Genomic DNA, 22,583 nt, shown 5'->3' with positions numbered 1-22,583 from the left:
TGAATTATACCTTTGTCGTCCCGGTCTGACGATGACGAAGACCTGTATTCAAATCTGTCCATCTCGAATCTGAAATGACAATATCGAATACGCTGTATCAGTGAATAACTCAATACACAATCTGTTCTGATCAATACCCAATTCAGTATACAATCTGATCAATATCTGAACAAGATACAATCTGAGTCTTATCAATAATATCACAATCAAATCGAAATCATATCTGAATCTGATCAATCTAAATCAACTGATGTTTCGACGGCCTAACAATACAATCTAAATAACCCCGTCACTCTGAACATCACAAATATAATACTGAAACTCATAATCGGTGTCAATATAACTCAAAATCTGGATACTAACAAAATTCTGATATAGACTCTCAGTTAGATCAACTCCAAAAATCATAACAATTACAGAAACAATCTGTTCTTTAATCTGACTTCAATTCTATAATGTCTACGGTAGCAGAAACACCATATCTGAATCATATTCAATTCTAGCAACATCATATTTTCAAAACATCTCAAAACGTAACAAAACTTACGTCCAAATGAAGCCTGCGTTGCTAGGAACTCAATACCGTAATCGGATTCAAAAACAGACGGACAGATTGACAAAATCTTTAATCAAAATCAAGAGCTTCCCTCGGTTTCCCTCTGAATTCCCCAAGAAATCTTGCATGTATATATATATAAATATATATACACACGAACATGCAATAGGCCAAGTGGCTCGCCTTTCAAGCTACACGTTACTCGCTCGGGCGGACAAAAGTTTCCGCTCGGGCGGAAAACTCTCGGCCCTCACAAATTATTCAAGCGCGCGCGGGCGAACAAAAAGTTCCGCCCGGGCGAAGGACTCTCGGCTTTCTACCAACACTCAATGGCGCTCGGGCGGACAAACATTTTCGCCCGGGCGCTATACCTTCGGCCCAAATTGTATAATTTCATATACTTGCTCAAATCTTATCTCGAACTGGCCCGGCTATAATTACATCAATTCATAATCAGTAAATCATATCAGATTACAATAATTAAATTCTCGGGAATTACAATGGTTATGCCTTTTGGCTTGACTAATGCACCTAGCACCTTTATGAGGTTAATGAATCATGTTTTGCGTGCGCACATAGGAAAATTTGTTGTGGTCTATTTTAATGATATCCTAGTGTATAGCAAAAACTTGGATGAGCATGTTAACCACTTGAGGCTTGTTCTAATCACATTAAGAGCTGAAAATTTATATGCTAACTTGAAGAAGTGTGATTTTTGTACTAGCAAACTTGTCTTCCTTGGTTTTGTGGTAAGCTCACAGGGTATACAAGTGGATGAAAACAAGGTAAGTGCTATTCGAGATTGGCCAACGCCTACTACTGTTGGTCAAGTCCGAAGTTTTCATGGTCTTGCAAGCTTCTATAGGAGGTTTGTAAAAGATTTTAGCACATTGGCAGCACCAATGACGGCAGTGATCAAGAAGAACGTTCCATTTCATTGGGGCGAGGAGCAAGAGAAGTCCTTCAATTTCATTAAGCAAAAATTAATTAATGCTCCTTTACTTATTTTACCCGATTTTGCTAACACCTTTGAAATTGAATGTGATGCTTCAGGTGTAGGTATTGGTGGCGTGTTGATGCAAGGAGGAAGGCCGGTGGCGTACTTTAGTGAGAAGCTCAATGGGGCAGCGCTGAACTATCCCACGTATGACAAGGAGTTCTATGTACTTGTGAGGACTCTTGAGACGTGGCAGCACTACTTGAGGCCTAAAGAGTTTGTGATTCATACGGATCATGAGTCTCTAAAGCACCTCAAGGGGAAACAAAATCCGAACAAGCGGCATGCTAAGTGGGTGGCTTTCATAGAGAAATTTCTCTACATGATCAAGTATAAGCAAGGTAAGGAAAACATAGTGGCCGACGCACTATCACGGAGGTATGTGCTTTTCTCTACTTTGGAATCTAAAATCTTGGGGTTTGAGCTTGTTAAAGAATTGTATGTGCTAGATGATGATCTTAAAGAAGTGTTTGAAACTTGTATGCATGGTCCACATGATAAATTCTACTTGCATAAGGGTTTCTTGTTTAGAGAGGATAGATTGTGCATTCCTAAGTCATCAATTCGTGAACTACTTGTTAGGGAAGCACATGGGGGTGGCTTAATGGGACACTTTGGTGTGACTAAAACTTTAAATGCTTTGCATGAACATTTTTATTGGCCACACATGAAGCGTGATGTTGAGCGTATTTGTGAGAAGTTCATAACTTGTAGACAAGCTAAGTCTAGGACACTACCACATGGATTATATACACCACTTCCCGTCCCTAGTGAACCTTGGGTTGATATCTCTATGGACTTTGTTTTGGGGTTGCCTAGGACAAAGAAGGGGAGGGACTCTATATTTGTTGTTGTGGATAGGTTTTCTAAGATGGCACACTTTATAGCTTGTCACAAAACTGATGATGCATCTAACATTGCGGATTTGTTCTTTAGGGAAGTCGTTAGGTTGCATGGCATGCCTAGGACTATTGTGTCTGACCGTGATGTTAAATTCTTAAGTTACTTTCGGAAAACACTATGGGCTAAACTTGGCACTAAATTAATGTTTTCTACGACCTGTCATCCTCAAACTGATGGTCAAACTGAGGTAGTTAATAGGACGTTAGGAACTTTATTACGTGCTATTCTTAAAAAGAACTTAAAGAATTGGGAAAATTGCTTGCCATTTGTTGAGTTTGCATATAATCGTTGCGTGCATTCTACTACTAATTATTCGCCATTTGAAATTGTGTATGGTTTTAATCCTTTAACTCCGTTGGATTTGATGTCGTTACCTGTGAGTGAAAGGTTAAACCTGGACGGCAAAAAGAAGGCTGAATTTGTTAGGGGGTTGCATGAAAAGGCCAAAGCCAACATTGAGAAGAAGAATGAACAATATGCTAGGCAAGCCAACAAAGGGAAAAAGAAGGTGGTATTCGAGAAGGGTGATTGGGTGTGGCTACACTTGAGGAAGGAGAGGTTTCCGGAGAAGCGACGCTCAAAGCTATTACCTAGGGGCGATGGACCATTCCAAGTTCTTGAGAGGATCAATGACAATGCCTACAAACTCGACTTGCCAGGTGAGTACAACGTAAGTTCTACATTTAATGTTAGTGATTTGTCGTTGTTTGATATAGGTGATGAGCAAGATTTGAGGACAAATCCTTTTCAAGAAGGGGAGGATGATGCGAACACGGGTCGTCAAGCCCCAAGGAAAGCATGGGATCCTTTGCAGTTTCCGGAGGGACCAGTCACGAGGGGTCGATTAAAGAAGTTCAAGGAGGCACTACAAGGAGTCATGAGTAGGCATGAAGGAGTCGTGATGCATGGGAGTGTGTTAGAAGACCAAAGGAATAGTATTCAAGTACTGATAGCATTGGCCGAGTCTGGACGGACCTGTACACGGACCTGCACACGGGGTCCGTGCTCTATACAACCTGAGGTGCCCATTGACAGTATCTACACGGACCCGACGACGGACCCAGGCACGGGGTCCGTGCACTATTACATTGGCGAAGACAGAGTCTACACGGACCCGTACACGGAGGTGAGCACGGGGTCCGTGTCCCTTGTTTCCAACTGAAGTCTATTTACCGAGTGTACACGGACCCAGACACGGAGGTCTGCACGGGGTCCGTGCCTAGTGTTTTTCTGCGCGAATTATTTCCTTCTTTAGAGTTTTATTTTGTTAGGTAACTAGATTCTAGTAATCTTTTTGATATGTAAACCATATTGGACGAAATTTTACACACAATACACATATTATTTTGAGTTTTATCAAACTTGTGAGATTTTTCTCTCAACTTTTCAAGGCTTTAGCTTTGTTAAATCAAATCAAACTTATCAAAGTTTATAACTTTGTGGCGTTTGTCGATCGTGCTTGTGCGGATTGTCGTAGGCGTCGTTCTTCGAAGGTTCGTATCAAATTTCGATTGTTATCCTCGTGTTTATTTGTTGCTAAACTCTTATAGTTTATAGGTGAATAACACATCAATTACTTGATTCAAAAGATCGGGAAAACACACGAGTCTTATTATCGTAATTAAATAGAGGGTGCGATTGCGTTTTAATCGTGTTTGCTATTTATTCGTATCAAGATTCACATCACATCGTCACCTCTAGTCTCCTCATCGATATTCTCACCTGTATCACACACGCCTAGTGAGTCTAAAGACTCAACACGCCTGCACCGTTAATAGCAAATACATATACATAGCTCACAACAGTTACAAATACCATACTGGACATAACCTTCATGAACTTTAAAAGCGTAACATAATATGTCATGTAAAATCATGACGTGTTAAAACAGCTCATCTTTCATCATTCATCTTTCATCATTTATCATTCATCATTCATCAATCATCATTTATCATTGGTAAATTCAGCTCATTAGAGGAGACTATTGTACATTATCATTTACGATGGATCCATCATACATAAAACCGTGGGTGGCTGTCGGACATCAGTGACAGGATAACCCATCCACTTTGCGTAGGCCTCATCATCAGCATTTACATATACGTCTTAATCATTTACATATACTATGATAGCCACAACTAATTCCTATCATTCAAAACATCATCCTTTACATCACTTATAAAAATCATGCACATATGCAATTTTCCTTAAAATCAAGCATGTAACGTACATTTTCATAAAATCTTAAAAATCGTGATCATGATGCATAAACATTTAAAATATATTAAATTTGTGCTTAGGGCGCTGCCAGAACAAAAATCTTACCTCGGGTGCAAAATGACTATTTTGCCCCTAGAAACCCAAAAATTACTGTTTTACCCTTAGACCTTTAAAATTGACCCTAAGCTTGCCAAACTCCTTAAAATGTCCCAAAACATTTAAGAAAGCAATTTTAGACGTAAAAGTCGAGCCAATATCAAAACTTAACCGATTCGTTTTAAAACTTAGACCGGGGTCTCGGTTTTAATCCGAACCTACTCAAAACTTAGCCGAATTTTACCAAACTTAAACATGACTTAACTACACCATATCATACCTGAATTCACTCAATAAGAACCCCTTAGCACCCTAAAAACCATGCTGACATACTGCTGAAAATTTCAGCAAATGCGCCTCTTCCCTAATGACCCAACTCTCCATTGATTCGTTCTTAGCCTAGACCAGATGAACCCACCATGGCTCGGTCTCCCCGAAACCCTCTCAAGACTCCTCTGAACCCAAAGAAAACACAACTCTAGCCCCCATGCAACCCACAAAACAAGCCTACACGCTAGGACCTGAACTCCCTATTACCACGAGCTCCCTTGCTTATGTTTGATCGTGTTGTACAAGAGTTCAGACCAGCGGGGTCAAGGCTCTCCCAGGTCATGGTCCTCACCCATCAAGGGCAGATCCAATGGCTGGAACCACACTGACACCAGTGGCTTCCCTCCTTAACCCATTATGTCACCGACACCATCCCAAACCCACCTATCCAACCTAAAATTAAATCTCTCATCCTCTCGACCATCCGTGACTCCAGCAGCTATACCCCTTGAACTCTAGACAGAAATAATTCTGAAACTTTTTACCAGCAGCCCCTTTACACCAAGCTTCATAAAAAAAATGAGTTGTACGAGAAACATGCACACAACCGATACCAACGATACACCCATACGATATCATGCAAGATGTACAAAAGCTTTATATATGGCACACACAAAACCACATGTATATGACGAGTGTTATGAGAAAATAGATTAAACAGCGTGCCTTGGTGATTATAATTGGCCACACGAGCGAAGACACACAGCTGAAGGGAAGAATTTTGATTGAAATGAAAAATGGAAGCGCCGAACTCTTTGCAGCAAAAATGACCGAGAATGATTGTGAGTGGAAGGAGTGGGCGGTTGAGTGGAGGATGATTACGTTTATAGAAACGCTTAGGGAGTCATTTAGTGTTAATTATGTTGCTAACAATTAATTCATGGGCCTAAAAATAGCATTTTAAAATTATAAAAGAGTTTTAAGCCCAACAAGCTGAAAAGTAGGTCCAATAAATCCAAACACGCTTCTGAAAAATATTTCGTTTTGAAAAGTTCTTGAAAATATTAGCCGAACCTTCAAATAGTCGCCCGATTTAATAAAATTTACGTACCGTTAAAAATAAAATCATGCAGGTAAAAAAATACCCAATAAAATCTTATTTTGAAAAATACCCTTAAAAACACATTATTTTAATTAATAAAAATTAATTATGTAATAAAATAATTTTTTCCTGAAAATTCTCTGGTCTCTATTTCTCGTTCGAGCGTGAAATGGATCTAGTACTCCTAATGCATGAACTTTTAAAATTTCATGAAATGAATCCTATCATGCAATAATTTTGAATAAAATGCATAAAAATAAATAAACACAAATTAATAAAATAAAAATGCATTTAATGCTTTAAAACAATTTAATAAAAAACTAAAGAAATTTAATAACTTGCATGCGTGTAGTTCACGTGGAATTTTCGATTTTTCGGGACGTTACACCTTAACTTCAGATAGATTAACTACCCCATTAGTAGGCAGTGGAAATAGGTTGCAGAAGAACTCCTCGTAAGGATAAGCGAATTTCGAGGACGAAATTAAATTTAAGGGGGGAAGATTGTAATGTCCCAAAAATTAAAGGTCCACGTGAATCACATGCATACGATTTATTCAATTCTCTTGTATTTAAATTAATTGTTTTAATTGCATGAATTAATTATGTTGTGCATATTTACATGTTTAAAATATATTTTCTACATTGTTGCATAAAAATGTATTTTTAAAGTTTGTTCGAGTTGCGATTGAGGAACGGAGACCGAGGGCTGAAAAATGTAAAATGTTTTTATTAAATAATTGTTTTTAATTATTTAAAATATGATTGTGGGTTTTTTTTATTTTTAAAAATAAAGGGTTCTGTCACGCCCCGTGTCCGAAGCGTCTGTGACATCCGGCATTGTTTAACAATTACTTGAAAACAATTAAGACTCATATCGAAATGCCAAAAACCAGTCTTTTTCATAAATAAGACATTGTTTTTACTCGTATCGAATGCCAAAAACCAGTCTTTTTCATAAATAAAACATTGTCTTTACATTGACAATAGAATAAAAATACATCAGAGTTGCAAATGCAGAAACTGAACAAAAGGAAAATAAAGTCTTGATTTCTTGTATCTTTCTCATCTGCTACCATATCTAGAAGGCTTCTTGTTCCTCCTCATTCATTTGCTCTTCATTTTTATCTGAAATTTTTAAGTGGTGAGTGTTTTGGGAAACACTCAGCAAGTGGGGGTCGATCGATTTCAAATGATACATATAGAACTTAATCTTTATAACATTTCTTTAACAAACTTTCAAATCTTATTACCTTTAACTCATCATAACAGAAACGAAACAAATATGAGATATAGATTATCAGACGATTCAGAGAAGTTCGGAAATAGATCAGAACAATTCAGAATAGAACATATCGGAATAGACAAAACACTGTTACTCATCTCATTTCCATTGTCAAATTGTCCCCAATATGTTAGTCCTCTAAGGGTGAGGCCAGAACATGGTTTTATACCCACCGATGGGGGCCAGACAGAACATGGTTTTATACCCACCCATGGGGGCCAGACAGAATTACAATTCTCGTCCCATTTCAAATTTGAATCGTAACAGTGCAACAGAATTCAGAGGTAACAGATAGAACTTTTCCGATTTTCAGATTTCAGAGTTTTCATACTGACACCGTGGAACCAAAGATTTCGAAGCATAGAAGAGAATACATAATCGATCGAAATTTTAAACAGAACATATGGCAATTTTCGAAAATGAGGACACACATTCGTGCATGTCATAACTTATATATTCAAGATTTAAAAATACAAAAAGATATGTAACAAAAGCCTACTTACAGATTCTCGTATGAAGTTCCTCTCGAAAATTGAGCAGCACTTCGTCGTCACTTCAACAAATGCGATCTTCAATTGCGCAGCACTTTGATTATTCCTTCGAGCAGACTGAGACACAATTTTAGCAGCACTTTGACGTAAATTTTGATCGCCTGCACTGCAAGAATTTTCTCCTCTTCCTTGTTCTCCTTTGGCCGAAATTTGAGAGTGCTTTTTGGTGTGCTTTTCTTCCAACCTTGAGGTGGTATTTATAGGAGAAAGAAAGGCTTTCCACCTAGCCATTTGGCTGAATTCTTGGCCTCCCAGAATGGAGTAATGATGATCATAATGGTGGTCAAATATATGCCAAGAACCAAGAGTCATTCTCCAACAATGGAGTAATGATGATCATAAAGGTGGTCAAATATATGCCAAGAACCAAGAGTCATTCCTTACACAATAAATTTGTCCTAGCCTCTTAGCTCCTCCCTTAGCTCTTTCATTGGTTATCTCAATGGTCATTTCTTGCATACTAAGTTTGTCCAAACCTTTAACTCCTCCTTTAGCTCTCTTTTTGGCCTTTTTAGGACAAGCATGGTTGAGCTTCTTTGAGCTGGAAGATCGAGATCATGAGCTAGGGGTTTTCTCCCCAAGAATGAATGAACTTCCTTGAGCTGAGGGTTTTAGCTTTTGAGCTGAGAGTTTCTCTTCCAAGAATCTTGGAGCTTCCTTGAGCTGAGGGTTTTTGCTTGTGAGCTAAGGGTTTTCTCTTCCGGGTGACGAACCCTTAATTCTCAAGGTTTTGCATTGCCTCGGCTTCTTTTTGAGCTACTTCCCGAGCTTTTTGAGGTGCTTTACTTCGAAAAATCTGGGTTCTCACAGGTTCGCAGGAGATTTTATATGCCGGAGCGTAGATTTTATCGGTGTTGGTTTTTCAACAAAAATGAACTTTTTGGCAACCCAGCTATTTAATTCACAAACTATTTTTACCAAAACTTTGCTAATATTTTATTTAATTCTAATTAAGACTAATGGGCTTAATTTAGGGGCTAAATAGGCCTAAAGCCTAGTTAGTATTTAATTAAGCTATATAATATATGATTACCACCCCAAAACCCTACAACTCCTATTGAAACTCACGCCCACAATTCTGAAAAATACCTAGATTACACGGCACACACATGCTTAAAAATTGAGGAAAAATTTCGAGAATTGCCAAGGGAAAGTCTTATCCAAGGTTCTTGCTCCGTTCTTCGTCATTGTCAACGGTTTTTTCGTGCGTTTAAAACGCAAAGGCTTGCCATATTCTTCCTTTTCTCATCATCACACCATATTATGTAATTATTTATTAAAATGCATGAAAACAAATTGTATCTTTGGAAGTTTTCGGTTATGCATCATATGTGAATTTTAAAGCATGCGTTTCCATCCCAAAACATGATATAAGTGTGATTGAAGGGGCTGCCATGATTATGTTAGGTTGGAGGGTGTTTTTACATGTTTTAAAGAGTCCTAAAACACACTAAAAACGTTGCAAATTAAAAAGGAACAAAGCTTGAACCGTGGGCCAAAGAAGGGTGAAAAGCGTGAGTTTTGGTGTGGTGTATTCTTGGAGCAAGTGGTCGGCTCCTGTGCATGGGGGCTGGGTCTAGGGGATAGCCAAGGTCGTGAGAGAGTCAGGGCAAGAGTCCTAGCCATGCTAGGATTCGAGCTAAGTGGGCTGGGAGGAGTCCTTGCTAACAAGGACTCCTACCCTAGAGGCATGAGAATGGCGCGCAGGTTTCAGAAGCTGGTGTAAGGGGAAAGGGCTCGGCCAGGGGGCTTGGGCTGGGCTAGGTTAGGTTCTTAGGGTTCTAGGAGAGTGCTTTGGGGACTGGTTCAGGTGCGGCCCGATGGTTGGGTGGCTAGCAACAGAAAACGTGGGGGATTGCATCATAGAGACACGCACAGGTGTGCCTTCTTCAAGTGGCTTGTGCGCTGGTCCAGAGGCTCGGGTTGGTCTGGGCATGGTCCATTGGTGGTTAGGGATAGGTGGGATCGGTGGTGGCTTGGCTGGGGTAGTCCTAGTTGGGTTAGGAGTCCTAGATTTGCAAGAGTCACACACACACAAACGTGCAGAAACATGGGCGAGTTCCAGGGGGTTTTGGAGCGGGCCAGGGCTGGTGTTTCGGGCTGGCTTGGTCAAGAGGGTCCCTAGGTGGGTTAGTAAGGTTTTGGCTCAAGGTGGCTCGAGTAAATTAGGAGTTGGCTCGGGTGGTTCGGTTATGTGTCAAAAATGAAAATTAAAGAACAAAAATTGAATCCATGGGTCCACGGGTGTGGTTCATGACTTGGAATGGTAGAATAAATCTTAAAAATGTTATGTCTAAAATTTGGGATCAAAATAACGAGTTTTGGATTTAATCGTGATTTAATCGCCGCACGAAACGTTAATTAACGAATTAATGAAACGCCTAGTTTTAAGCTTCATAAAATTATGAAAAATTATATTTAAGCTTAAATAATTATTTGGGACATGTTAGAGTCAATGAAATTAAGGAAAAGTCAAAAAATGAAATTTTACGTCTAAGGGTAAAAAGGTCATTTTACACCTAGAAATTAGTAAACGTCATGGCAGTGCCCTATTTGCTGTTTTATATGCTAATATGTTTATGTAACATGTTTATGAATTGTTACATGTTGAAATATGATTTTTAAATTACATGGATTATTAAGGTTAAATTGGACATTTAAAAGATATGTTGCATGTTTGGTTTCAAAATAAAAATAATATTATGCATGCTTTTATTAAGTGATGATAACATGTTGAAGGACGTGAAGGGATTGTCGTGAGGGTTAAAATCCCAGTGGGAGCCCGAAGATCGTGTTTCCTTGGATACGGATACGAATACGAATACGAATATGTTAATACGTAGGACAGGGCCCAGTTGACCAGTGAGAGTGTTGCTGGTGTCCCCCGCTTTCCAGTACTTTGGTTTTTTTGAGATGGATCCATCGCCCAATACGTTTAAGAATACAAGTCACAATCACGATCTGAATTCAACATACACGAACATGAATATGAAGATGTTAATATGAATAAGAATATGTTGATATGAATATGGATATGAATATGTGTATGTTTATATGAAAATGTTATGCATAAGATTATGAAAATGTTTACGAAAATGTTTATGTTTATGCATCTTCATGAAACGATATTTTAAGTAAAAGTATTTTTCACTGTTATATGTTAACTGTATTACGTATTACTCGTTATCAAGATTATGACGTGTTGAGTCTTTAGACTCACTAGGTGTGATTGATGCATGTTATATTGATTATGAATATGATAATGGAGGTCTTGATGGTTGACTTGACTTGGACTGAAGGTGCACATATCCCGAGGACCGACACTAGTTTTCCGCACTATTTATTATTTATGATTTTAAGTAATGTTAAAGATATTTTTACGTCTTTTATTTATGTTATGAGAGATTTTTGAGAGGTTTAGTATGGGCTATTCTTTTCAAATTATTGCTTTTTAGGTTTGGTAAAACAGTAGACGGTTTCATTTGTAGGACTATTTCACTTGATTTTAAAAATGCTAGTTGGTTGATGTTTCATTTAAAGGGCAAAATATTTTATAGAAATATGTTTAGGTCATGGCCGACTTTAGAGATTTTAAAAAAAATTCTAGAAGGTTTAAAAAAACGAATAGCAAACGTTTCAGTTGGTATGAGAGCAAAGGTCTTATATAGGGTTGTGCCACCATCAGCGCCGGAAAGATCAGTCGTCAAGCCTCAGTCTATAAGTTTACATGCATGCTTTATATGATTTTATGATGTTACCTGCATAATTATATGAATTAAATGTATATGTCACATGTTTAATTGCTACATGATAATATATGGTTTATGTGCTTTAGAATTTTTATACGTGTTACGATATGAAATAAGAAATTATTTGATTTCAACGTATGTTGGCTTCGTGGTGGAATTGGACTATGTTGATTTTTGGGTTTTAGTATTGACATTCTAATTTTGGGCCATAAGTTGATCATGAATATTATGAATGCTTTGGGACACGTAGATTTTCTAAGAAAATATTTATGATTCATGGTTACTAGTCGAATTAATTTTTGGGAATTAGACGTAAGGATTGATGATTTAAGGATTTGCAACGAATTTGGGAGTATGAAAATATATAAATTGGGATTTTAAGTTTGATGAAAGGTAAGATTGGTTAAAGGGATTGATTTTTGGGTAAATTAGTTTAAAATTTTTGAAATTTCGTTATGGTTAACCTGTAGAAGGAAATTATGAATGCAAAGAACTTATGGGTTAATCGTAGGATTTTCGAAATTAAGACATATTAGGATAATTTTTGAGGAAATAAAGAATTTACTTTGCAATTATTATGGAATTTGGGGACTAGTTTAACAATAAGTGAGAATTGAATAGGTTAAATGGTAAGAATTTTGAGGATTTAGACTTTTAAGAATATATAGAACTTTGGGATATCTTAGGTTATAATGGTATAAGGAATGTTAATCAATGGTTTTAAGCATGAATCGATATTAAGTTTGAAAAATCTAAGAATTTGAAGGTGTGTTTGGGATTTTGAGGTTTAAATTGATAAATTGATAAACATTTTGGGTATAAATTAAGGAAAGTAATATACGATAAGTTTGGTTATCCATATATTATTATTGAGAATCGTAAGAAAAATTGAAATTCGAGGTTATAATAGTAATAGCACTAAGTAATTATGGGTTTTCTTAAGTTGCAAAACGCAAATAAGGATTTAGGAGGAAAATTTAATTGGGATCTGAGAGACGTAAGGACCTTCTAGAATTTAAGTTTTATCAGAGTAGCGCAACATAAGCGTGGATTTTTGGGATACTAGAACTAACTCTAAACTTTGGGTTATTAAGGATAAGCGAATTTCGAGGTCGAAATTCAATTTAAGTGGGGAAGATTGTAACGCCCCGAAAATTTTAAGGTCCACGCGAATCACATGCATACGATTTATTAAATTCTCTTGTATTTTAACTAATTGTTTTAATTGCATGAATTAATTATGTTGTGCATATTTACATGTTTAAAATATATTTTCTACATTATTGCATAAGAATGTATTTTTAAAGTTTGTTCGAGTTGTGATCGAGGAACGGAGACCGAGGGCTGAAAAACGTAAAATGTTTTTATTAAATAATTGTTTTTAATTATTTAAAATATGATTGTGAGTTTTTCTTATTTTTAAAAATAAGGGGTTCTCAGGAGATTTTATACGCCGGAACGAAGATTTTATCGGTGTTGGTTTTTCAACAAAAATGAACTTTTTGGCAACCCGACTATTTAATTCACAAACTATTTTTACCAAAACTTTGCTAAAATTTTATTTAATTCAATTAAGACTAATGGCCTTAATTTAGGGGCTTAATAGGCCTAAAGCCTAGTTAGTATTTAATTAAGCTATATAATATATGATTTCCACCCCAAAACCCTACAACTCCTATTGAAACTCACGCCCACAATTCTGAAAAATACCTAGATTACACGGCACACACATGCTTAAAAATTGAGGCAAACTTTCGAGAATTGCCAAGGGAAAGTCTTAGCCAAGGTTCTTGCTCCGTTCTTCGTCATCGTCAACGGTTTTTTCGTGCGTTTAAAACGCAAAGGAACGTCATATTCTTCAATTACTCATCATCACACCATATTATGTAATTATTTATGAAATCGCATGAAAACAAATTGTATATTTTGAAATTTTCGGTTATGCATCATATGTGAATTTTAAAGCATGTGTTTCCATCCCAAAACATGATATAAGTGTGCTTGAAGGGGCTGCCATGATTAGGATAGGTTGGAGGGTGTTTTTACATGTTTTAAAGAGTCCTAAAACACAATAAAAACGTTGCAAATCAAAAAGGAACAAAGCTTGAACCGTGTGCCAAAGAAGGGTGAAAAGCGTGAGTTTTGGTGTGGTGTATTCTTGGTGCAAGTGGTCGGCTCATGTGCATGGGGGCTGGGTCCAGGGGATAGCCAAGGTCGTGAGGAGTTAGGGCAAGAGTCCTAGCTGTGCTAGGATTCGAGCTAAGTGGGCTGGGAGGAGTCCTTGCTAACAAGGACTCCTACCCGAGGGGCATGAGAATGGCGCGCAGGTTTCAGAAGCTGGTGTAAGAAGAAAGGGCTCGGCCAGGGGGCTTGTGCTGGTCTAGGTTAGGCCTAGGAGAGTGCTTGGGAGACTGGTTCAACGGGTGGCCCGATGGTTGGGTGGCTAGCAACAAAAAACGTGGGGGATTACATCATAGAGTCACGCACAGGTGTGCCTTCTCCAGTTGGCTTGTGTGCTGGTCTAGAGGCTCGGGTTGGTCAGGGCGTGGTCCATGGGTGGTTAGGGATAGGTGGGCTCGGTGGTGGCTCGGCTGGGGGAGTCCTAGTTGGGTTAGGAGTCCTAGATTTGCAAGAGTCACACAAACACAAACATGCAGAAACATGGGCGAGTTCCAGGGGGTTTTTGAGTGGGCTATGGCTGGTGTTTCGGGTTGGGCTTGGTCAGGAGGGTCCCTAGGTGGGTTAGTTAGGTTTTGGCTCAAGGTGGCTTGGGCGTGGCTCGAGTAAATTAGGAGTTAGCTCGGGTGGTTTGGTTATGTGTCAAAAACGAAAATTAAAGAACAAAAATTGAATCCATGGGTCCACGGGTGTGGCTCATGACTTGGAAGGGTAGAATAAATCTTAAAAATATTATGTTTAAAATTTGGGATCAAAATAACGAGTTTTTGATTTAATCGTGATTTGATCGCCGCACGAAACGTTAATTAACGAATAAATGAAACGCCTAGTTAGAGTCTATGAAATTAAGAAAAAGTCCAAAACATGAAATTTTACGTCTAGGGGTAAAACGGTCATTTTACACCTATAAGTTAGTAAACGTCATGGCAGTGCCCTATTTTCTGTTTTATATGCTAATATGTTTATGTAACATGTTTATGAATTTTTACATGTTGAAATATGATTTTTAAATGTCATGGATTATTAAGGGTTAAATTGGACATTTAAAAGATATTTTGCATCCTTGGTTTCAAAATAAAAATGATATTATGCATGTTTTGATTAAGTGATGATAACATGTTGAAGGACGTGAAGGGCTTGTGACTACTACATGTTGGAAATATCGTGAGGGTTATGGTCCTAGTGGGAGCCCGACGATCGTGTTTTCTTGGGTACATATACGAATACGTTAATACGTAGGCCAGGGACAGTTGATCGGTGAGAGTGTTGCTAGTGTCCCCCGCGGCCCAGTACTGTGGTTTTTTTTAGATGGATCCATCGCCCAATACGTTTAAGAATACGAGTCACAATCACGATCTGAATTCAACATACACAAATATGAATATGAATATGTTAATATGAATAAGAATATGAGGACATGAATATGTTGATATGAATATGTGTATGTTTATATGAAAATGTTTATGCATAAGATTATGAAAATGTTTACGAAAATGTTTAAGTTTATGCATATTCATGAAAACGATATTTTAAGTACAAGTATTTTTCACTGTTATATGTTAATTGTATTACGTATTACTCGTTATCAAGAATATGACGTGTTGAGTCTTTAGACTCACTAGGTGTGATTGATGCAGGTTATATTGATTATGAATATGATAATGGAGGTCTTGATGGTTGACTTGACTGGACTGGAGGTGCACATAACCCGAGGATCAACACTAGTTTTTCGCACTAGTTATTATTTATGATTTTAAGTAATGTTAAAGATATTTTTACTTCTTTTATTTACGTTATGAGAGAGTTTTGAGAGGTTTAGTATGGGCTATTCTTTTCAAATTATTGTTTTTTAGGTTTGGTAAAACAGTAGACAGTTTCATTTTTAGGACTATTTCACTTGATTTTAAAAATGCTAGTTGGTTGATGTTTTATTTAAAGGGAAAAATATTTTATAGAAATATGTTTAGGTCATGGCCAACTTTAGAGATTAAAAAAAAAATTCTAGAACGTTTTAAGAAAACGAATAGCAGACGTTTCAAACGCGTTACGATTTCTGGTTTTGACTATTCCTTTTTAATTTTCAAATACTATTTGGAGGGTTTATTTTTAAATGGTGCCAAAGTATTTTTATGTATATTCATATGCATAGGCCGAAATTTTGAGGGTAAAAAAAAAAAATTTCTAGTACTTTTTAAGAAAACGAATAAGCAGACGTTTCAGAACCTCTGGCGCCGAGCGGTAGAAAAGAACTGCCCGAGCGCCATTGTCCCACAAGAGTAGGATTTGGACAGAACCTGTGGCGCCCGAGTGGTAGAAAATTACCGCCCGAGCGCCAATGGATAATAGGCTAAGCATCCGGACATAAGGTTCCGCGTCCGAGCGTCATATTACAACCGCCCGAGCGCCGACTGAGATGCAAGAAAAATAAGTCATGTGTCCTTGCCATGCATTTAGATGTGTACACCTCTTCATTCCTTCATTCTTCAGCATTTACAGCAGCAAGCACCGAGAGAAAATTTTCAGAAATTCCATCAAGCTTCATCCTATATTAGAAATATGATTGTGATAAATCCGGTTATCCGATTTTCGATCCGAGCATAGATTCTTGCTCCTCTCGTTACTAGCTTCCAGATGATGTAAGTTTTATTATGTTATTGCTTTGTTTGAAAATATGATGTTGGTGAAATCAGATTTTGATTTATATTTTGTGCTCTTGCCACTACAAGAATAAATGCTTATGGTGATATTCATAAATGTCATCATATTCAATATTTAGTGACATTTAAGTTTTAGTGACACCTCCAACAAATGTCGTCTATTCCAATGTCGTCTTAAACTTCGTGACATTTTTTAATGTCATTATAAGATGTTAATGACAACTTCATACGTGTTACTAATTATTCATATAATGACAATTTTAAATGTCAGGAAAACTCATATTTTAAAAATATTTATACATGTCTTGTTATTATAGTAATAATGACAAATTTATATGTCAGTTAAAATCATTTATAATGACAACTAAAAGTGTCATGTATGTTATTTTGTAGTGACAATAAAAAATGTCACCAATGAAAGGTTATAATGTTAATTTAAAATGTCTCATTATGTAATTTGTAATGACACTTACAAATGTTTTCTATACTAGTATATAAGGACATTGAAAATTGTCATTAATAGTTGTTTATAATGACTTTTTAAAATGTCTCTATATGAATTTTACATTGACATTTTTTATGTACATTATTTAATGTTTTATTGTGACATAAAAAATGTCATATTTTATGAAATGTCATCGATTTTCAATATTTTTATGATATAATATTCAAGGATATAACAAATTAACATAAATACAAAATTTTAAAATAGAAATTAAATTGTTAATAAATAATTGTCATTAATTTTGCAATCATTAATGTATAAGACTAACAAATTTGCTACCTCGAAAAACATCTATACCCCAACAAATATACCAAATGTATTTAGTTTAAGAACTAGCAAACAATTAAGTCTTGTAAAGCAAAACATAAGCAAACTTGTGACGCATCTTCATTCTTCAACCATCTCATATTAATCAAAATCCAATATTCTTGTCACCTACAATAAAAATTCATATATTTGTATGAATGAAATAAAATTAAAGAAGCACAAAATAATTAGATTAAAATTTAATTCAAATTAGTGAATATCATACCAAATGATAAACTAGAAAATTATTATTTATCCAAATGCACTAGTAGAAATCTTCGTCATTAACTGTCAACTGCAAATATAATTGATATTGATTTAAAAATATACTAATATGACATGCATAACAATACATACTAGTTAATTGAAATGATTTGAGCAAATACGTCATTTTGACCAATTGGATCATCCTCATCTTCAGGAAGTTGATTTTCTAGTTCTTTCATTGTAGCCTTCACCAAAAAATAAAAATCCATAATTTATTCATAGTGATTATGAAAACAAATATCTTTGAAAGTAATCTAGTTGAAGTTTATAAAACAACTTACCAATTTTTCATAGTCAGATGATTCCATATTTTGCAATCCCCTTTTGAGCCCTTCACTTTTTATCAAACCATTTCCATAAACCTGCAATGTAGTAATTTCACTTTGAAGTATGACAGTATACATTCACAGAATCTTTGATATTTGATGCCAAATGAATCATATATTTATGATTGAATGACCCTTCAAATATAATTGCATACTTTAGAGTTAGCTTCATATAGCTCAGAGGAAGTGCCCCTATTGCGAAACTCATTGAGTTCTTGGCACAGCTCCTCATATTAAGTAAATGTGTCTCTAAGTGATATGGTTAGCAGAGTAAACGGGAATAACACAAAGAACCATAAGATAATCACTCGCAACATTTCAGCAACAAAGGGCAAGGCAAACTTTGTGATCAAACAAAGTTGTATTATATTCCTATAATTTATCAACGTGTTTAGGCAGTTATGTAGATTTACAATGAATATGCAGGACAAGGCAATAACATCGTGTAAACCTAAATCATTTGTACAACTTCAGCAGTAAAATATTTAAGTTTCGAGCTTACTCCAAGGCATTCCATCATCTGATAATAGGCCCTACCATGCAGAGGAGTATGGCATTGTCTAGACTCTGAGAAATATCTGGTCCTGAGGTTATACAGAGGCTCCAAAATAAGAAACAATACAAACTTAAAAAAGGCGCATTCAGAAACTTCTTCCAACAGTTACGTACCATTCTTTGTAACCAAGATCGACAGTGAAACCATACATATCAACAGTGTCACATATGGAAAGAGCGAACTCAAGAGCCTTAAGTCCAATACCTTTTGCAGCTGATCCAAATGATGATCCCAGCATGAGATATACAGGATTTAGTATTGGAATTTCCTAAAAGTAGAAAGATAAGTATTTAAAATTAGATTTTTCACAAATCACATAGGATCAAACTTAATTTACTAGAGTAAATTGGCAGGTATAAACACTTGGATCATCTTGTTCGTGATATCGTGAATTGTGTTTTAACAATCCAGACTTCCTTTCCTTTATCTGAAAATTCGAATTTGTTAACTTCCACACGAGAATAATGTTCAGACTAGTGAATCATGTTCATACCATACAACTCTGCAACTTTATCAAGAGCTTTTGCGGAGCCCCTATTGAGAAGGCGGAACGTACTTTTTGTACCTACATTTTCTGAAAAGTTATGCAAAAAGCACAAAGCAATAGTGAGAGCATGTGGATATCACAAGCAGAAGTTAAATAAAATTAGAATGACAACCTGAATAGGTGCTCCATTTTCTCTCAAAACCGCGTCATAGCTATCTACTTCTTTGCCAAATTTAGTTTTCAAAATATCGCCATAGTTACCAATAACAACACATCGACCAAATTTCCTTGGTACGTAAGGTGGTCCATCTGGGAGCACCAGAGCAAGTTTCTCCATGCACAAAGTTTTATTCTTACATCGATTCCTGCAGTAAAAATAAAATCGAACTTGGAAGGTGGAGGGATAGAATGCATACGGACATCAACAATTACTCAAAAGTAGCATTAATATTCATAAGTGTTTCAGTGCACCAAATGTTTATTCGCCATACTAAAGCAATAAGATTGAGACAATAAGAAAAACCGAAGTATAGCTGGAGAGAAAACAATCACAAGGCTGGGCATCAAATTTTTCTTCAAATAAAGCCTGTTAAACACCATCCATCATTGACAGTGTTACAGGTCTATATGGAAATATTAACTCAACAATGGGTATATAAGGAGGTGGATTGTTCAAAAAGTGGTATAACAGCTAAATATGTAACACTAATCCCCCCTTTTTACAAAAAGACGTGCTATTTACAAATCAAATAATATTTTTTGTTTTTTAAAAAATTCGTTAGGAGGAACGAAAAGTAGTAGGCATCTATCGGCATCAGAAACGTAGTGAATAAAACAGTATTCAGTGATCGGCAGAAATTTATTCTCTCCACCTACGATGATTAACATTAAACTCAATGAATTACAAAGAATCACGCCTACGTACAAGATACCAAGGACACACAACTTGGAGAAGTCAACCGAGTCATTATTCTATTATCAACCACCAACATCAACGCATATGATTTGAAGTTCATTTTATGCTTTTGAACCTCTGCTCCACTTATTCAAAGCCTACTATAATGGGCATTATTCTATTATTTTTTCCGGTTGTGAATGAAGTCAGGAATTCTCCCACTTAAGCTGAGATCATTTATCCTACTGCAACGCATTAGCAATACCATTCAACAAACTAGAGAATTTCAAAAAATTAAATTAGATTAAAGGTGATACAATGTATTTAAAAATCTTTTGCGTTAGTTAATCCAGCAAAAGACATTGGCAACTGCCACGTTAATTTGTTGGAGGACAAGATCTTGCGATTCGATCAATAGCCTTAAATAATGAAATTGTTGGTCGTAGGCCTATACATCCGAGCAGACAGCGGAGCATCGGCGGAACTTGTCGAAAGTCACTGTTCACCACTGAAACCGTGAGAAAAAACAGGGAAAAGTTGGGCTCGGTCGTAAATTAGATTAATTCTCAACAACATGTGAAAATACTGTCAAAAACTGAAGAAAACTTGTTGACAGATAAAGGAGGGAACCATTTTGTGGGGAAAATTCCCATTGCTGAAAACTGTTTATTGAGGTGAAAAAAATCCCGCAAAAAAATAAAAATAAAGACTCTAGCCTATTTATCCTAAGAGTTCAAGAATAGGAAAAACACGTTTTCTATAAATTACATTTACGATTTTAATAAAACTCACCAAGAACTAGGCTGGAAATCTCGAACAAGACGGCACAAGAAATTGCAGAAACAAGACTCGCTCTAGGGCTTGGAGTCGCACGAATCGAGGCTCAAATCCTTCGATTCATGGCTTAGACCGAAGCTACATGTCATGAGCCATGATTCACGGTGGCTCTGGTGGCAGAAGGTGGTGTTGTGCAATGATGCAAGGGATTGGAAGGAAGCCGATTTGGGGTGAGATAATGAGATTGTTGGAGAGAGAAATTTTTTTTACAGATGTATGACGGTGAGCGTGAGAGTGGGAGGGAGAGGGAGAGATTAAAAAATTGGAAATGAGTGGGAAAAATAAAAATATTTAGTGACATTCATTAAAAACGTCATTATAACATATCTAATTAAATATTTTTTTTATTTAAAATTTTATGTGTAACTAATGTCATGATATGTAAGTAATAACGATATTATTATAAAAATGCCACTAAAAAAATGTCAGTATAATCATTTTTTCTTGTAGTGTGCAATGTTGAAATACGTAGAATCGAAACCAGATCGAAGAAATGATATCATATGCGATTGTTACGAAGTTTCAGCATATATGTGGTTGGGATTATACAGATTTTGTAACTCGTGTATGATATTGATTGATGATGATGAATTGTGATATTGAATTTATTGATGATTGAGTTGTCGGTATATCAAAATGACGTCGTTATGCCGTTGAAGTAAATTTAGACCGAGTATTAAACCTATCACGTAATTGCATTGAGTTGTATGTGATCTCATGCCTCTCAATTGTCATTTCAGATTGGTATTGACAGCTTCTACATCGAGAATCCGACTTCACAATCGATAGAAGAACGAATAAAGAGCCCAACCGAACAAAGAAAGGTATAAACCCATGTCGAATCGGGAAGAATAACACGAATTAGATCCGATTTGAGTTTTCCAAAAACACATACTAGATTGTTTATGCTTTGATATGTCTATATTTTGTTTATTGAGTAATAGAAAATATATATGAGATAGATGAGTACTTGGTAGATGTGCCAAGTAATCGGACGTTCGGTTTATATTGATGTGCGAGGAGAAGATCTACTCCTATTGTAGATATTCAATATAGAGAGGGCCGAAGTCCAGGAATAGGAACGTACCGCCACCCCAAATGGGAGAGTAGGTGGGAGACTTGTTACGTTCTTATTCAAACCGGGATCCCTAGACTTAGAAAAAGAGTCGATTCAAAGATTAAGAGTTAAAGAGTTTGATTTAGAGCATTGTTTTGACATATGTTTCTAGACTTAGATTCATGTTTTGATACATACTCTATGTGTTGTATATGTTGTATGACATGCATTTATACATGGTTTATACTGGGAATTCTATTCTCACCGGAGTTATCCGGCTGTTGTCGTGTTTGTATGTGTGCATGGCAACAGGTGGGACATGATCAGTACCGAGAAGAGCTTGAACGAGTGATGATTAGCGTGGTGATCCGGGCCTAGATATGAAACTGTTGGTTTATCCCTAGACTGGTAATGATGGAAAACAAACACTAGATATGTGACTTTTAGTTGAAATAAGTTTGTATGTTGAGAATGTGTTGTAAACTTTACATTTGATCTTGTATAATAAAGAAACTTAACTTGTTGTATGCTTGTATATATTTTAGTTAGTAATGCCTTGCTAGTATAATTTTTTTTTACCAAAGTAGTATACATAATTGATCCAACTATTCCCAATGATTGAAGACGATGAGTTAGCAACCGGGTCCCCACAACAGGTGGTATCAGAGCAGTAGGTTCCTTAGCATGAGATAGAAACGAGTGAGCGGGATAGATTGAGTCTTTTTCCTTGCTTAATTATATGATACTAGCATGGAAATAGTGTATTGTTGTTGTACTCATGTTC

At 36.4% G+C, this 22,583-nt stretch overlaps 1 protein-coding gene across 8 annotated transcripts; it reads right to left on the bottom strand.

The window, feature by feature from the left end:
* Window positions 1-17,257: 17,257 nt before the first annotated feature.
* Window positions 17,258-21,014, bottom strand: LOC140818638 (sialyltransferase-like protein 2). 8 transcript variants are annotated; one of them, XM_073178676.1, is made up of 11 exons: window positions 20,698-21,009; window positions 20,245-20,413; window positions 19,183-19,375; window positions 19,017-19,088; window positions 18,887-18,950; window positions 18,728-18,791; window positions 18,470-18,551; window positions 17,923-18,003; window positions 17,761-17,826; window positions 17,601-17,669; window positions 17,258-17,503 (listed from the first exon to the last, which is right to left on the bottom strand). In XM_073178676.1, the coding sequence occupies exons 3-10, from the start codon at window positions 19,345-19,347 to the stop codon at window positions 17,640-17,642; spliced, it is 624 nt and encodes a 207-aa protein (XP_073034777.1). In that variant the 5' UTR covers window positions 19,348-19,375; window positions 20,245-20,413; window positions 20,698-21,009; the 3' UTR covers window positions 17,258-17,503; window positions 17,601-17,639. The 8 variants fall into 8 exon arrangements, 7 of the variants coding, with proteins under 7 accessions (XP_073034777.1, XP_073034772.1, XP_073034776.1 ...); XM_073178671.1 differs by lacking the exon at window positions 18,887-18,950 and having other exon boundaries at window positions 18,637-18,791; window positions 20,245-20,510; window positions 20,694-21,014; XM_073178675.1 differs by lacking the exon at window positions 18,887-18,950 and having other exon boundaries at window positions 18,637-18,791; window positions 20,245-20,403; window positions 20,698-21,013.
* Window positions 21,015-22,583: the final 1,569 nt, after the last annotated feature.

The sequence above is a fragment of the Primulina eburnea genome, chromosome 17 (genome assembly GCF_022965805.1).
Source record: "Primulina eburnea isolate SZY01 chromosome 17, ASM2296580v1, whole genome shotgun sequence".
In the NCBI taxonomy this organism is placed as follows: domain Eukaryota; kingdom Viridiplantae; phylum Streptophyta; class Magnoliopsida; order Lamiales; family Gesneriaceae; genus Primulina; species Primulina eburnea.
Note: the sequence above shows the minus strand (reverse complement) of the source record. Positions and strands in the feature narration are given on the sequence as shown.

Bases quoted from the DNA above. Each gene is read 5' to 3' on its own strand.
- LOC140818638 (XM_073178671.1), bottom strand. From the start codon at position 19,347: ATGGAGAAACTTGCTCTGGTGCTCCCAGATGGACCACCTTACGTACCA. The intron at 17,827-17,922 runs GTAAGTTGTTTT...TTTTTGGTGAAG, and splicing joins CATCTGACTATGAAAAATTG to GCTACAATGAAAGAACTAGA. The intron at 17,670-17,760 runs GTATTTGCTCAA...TTATATTTGCAG, and splicing joins ATCCAATTGGTCAAAATGAC to TTGACAGTTAATGACGAAGA.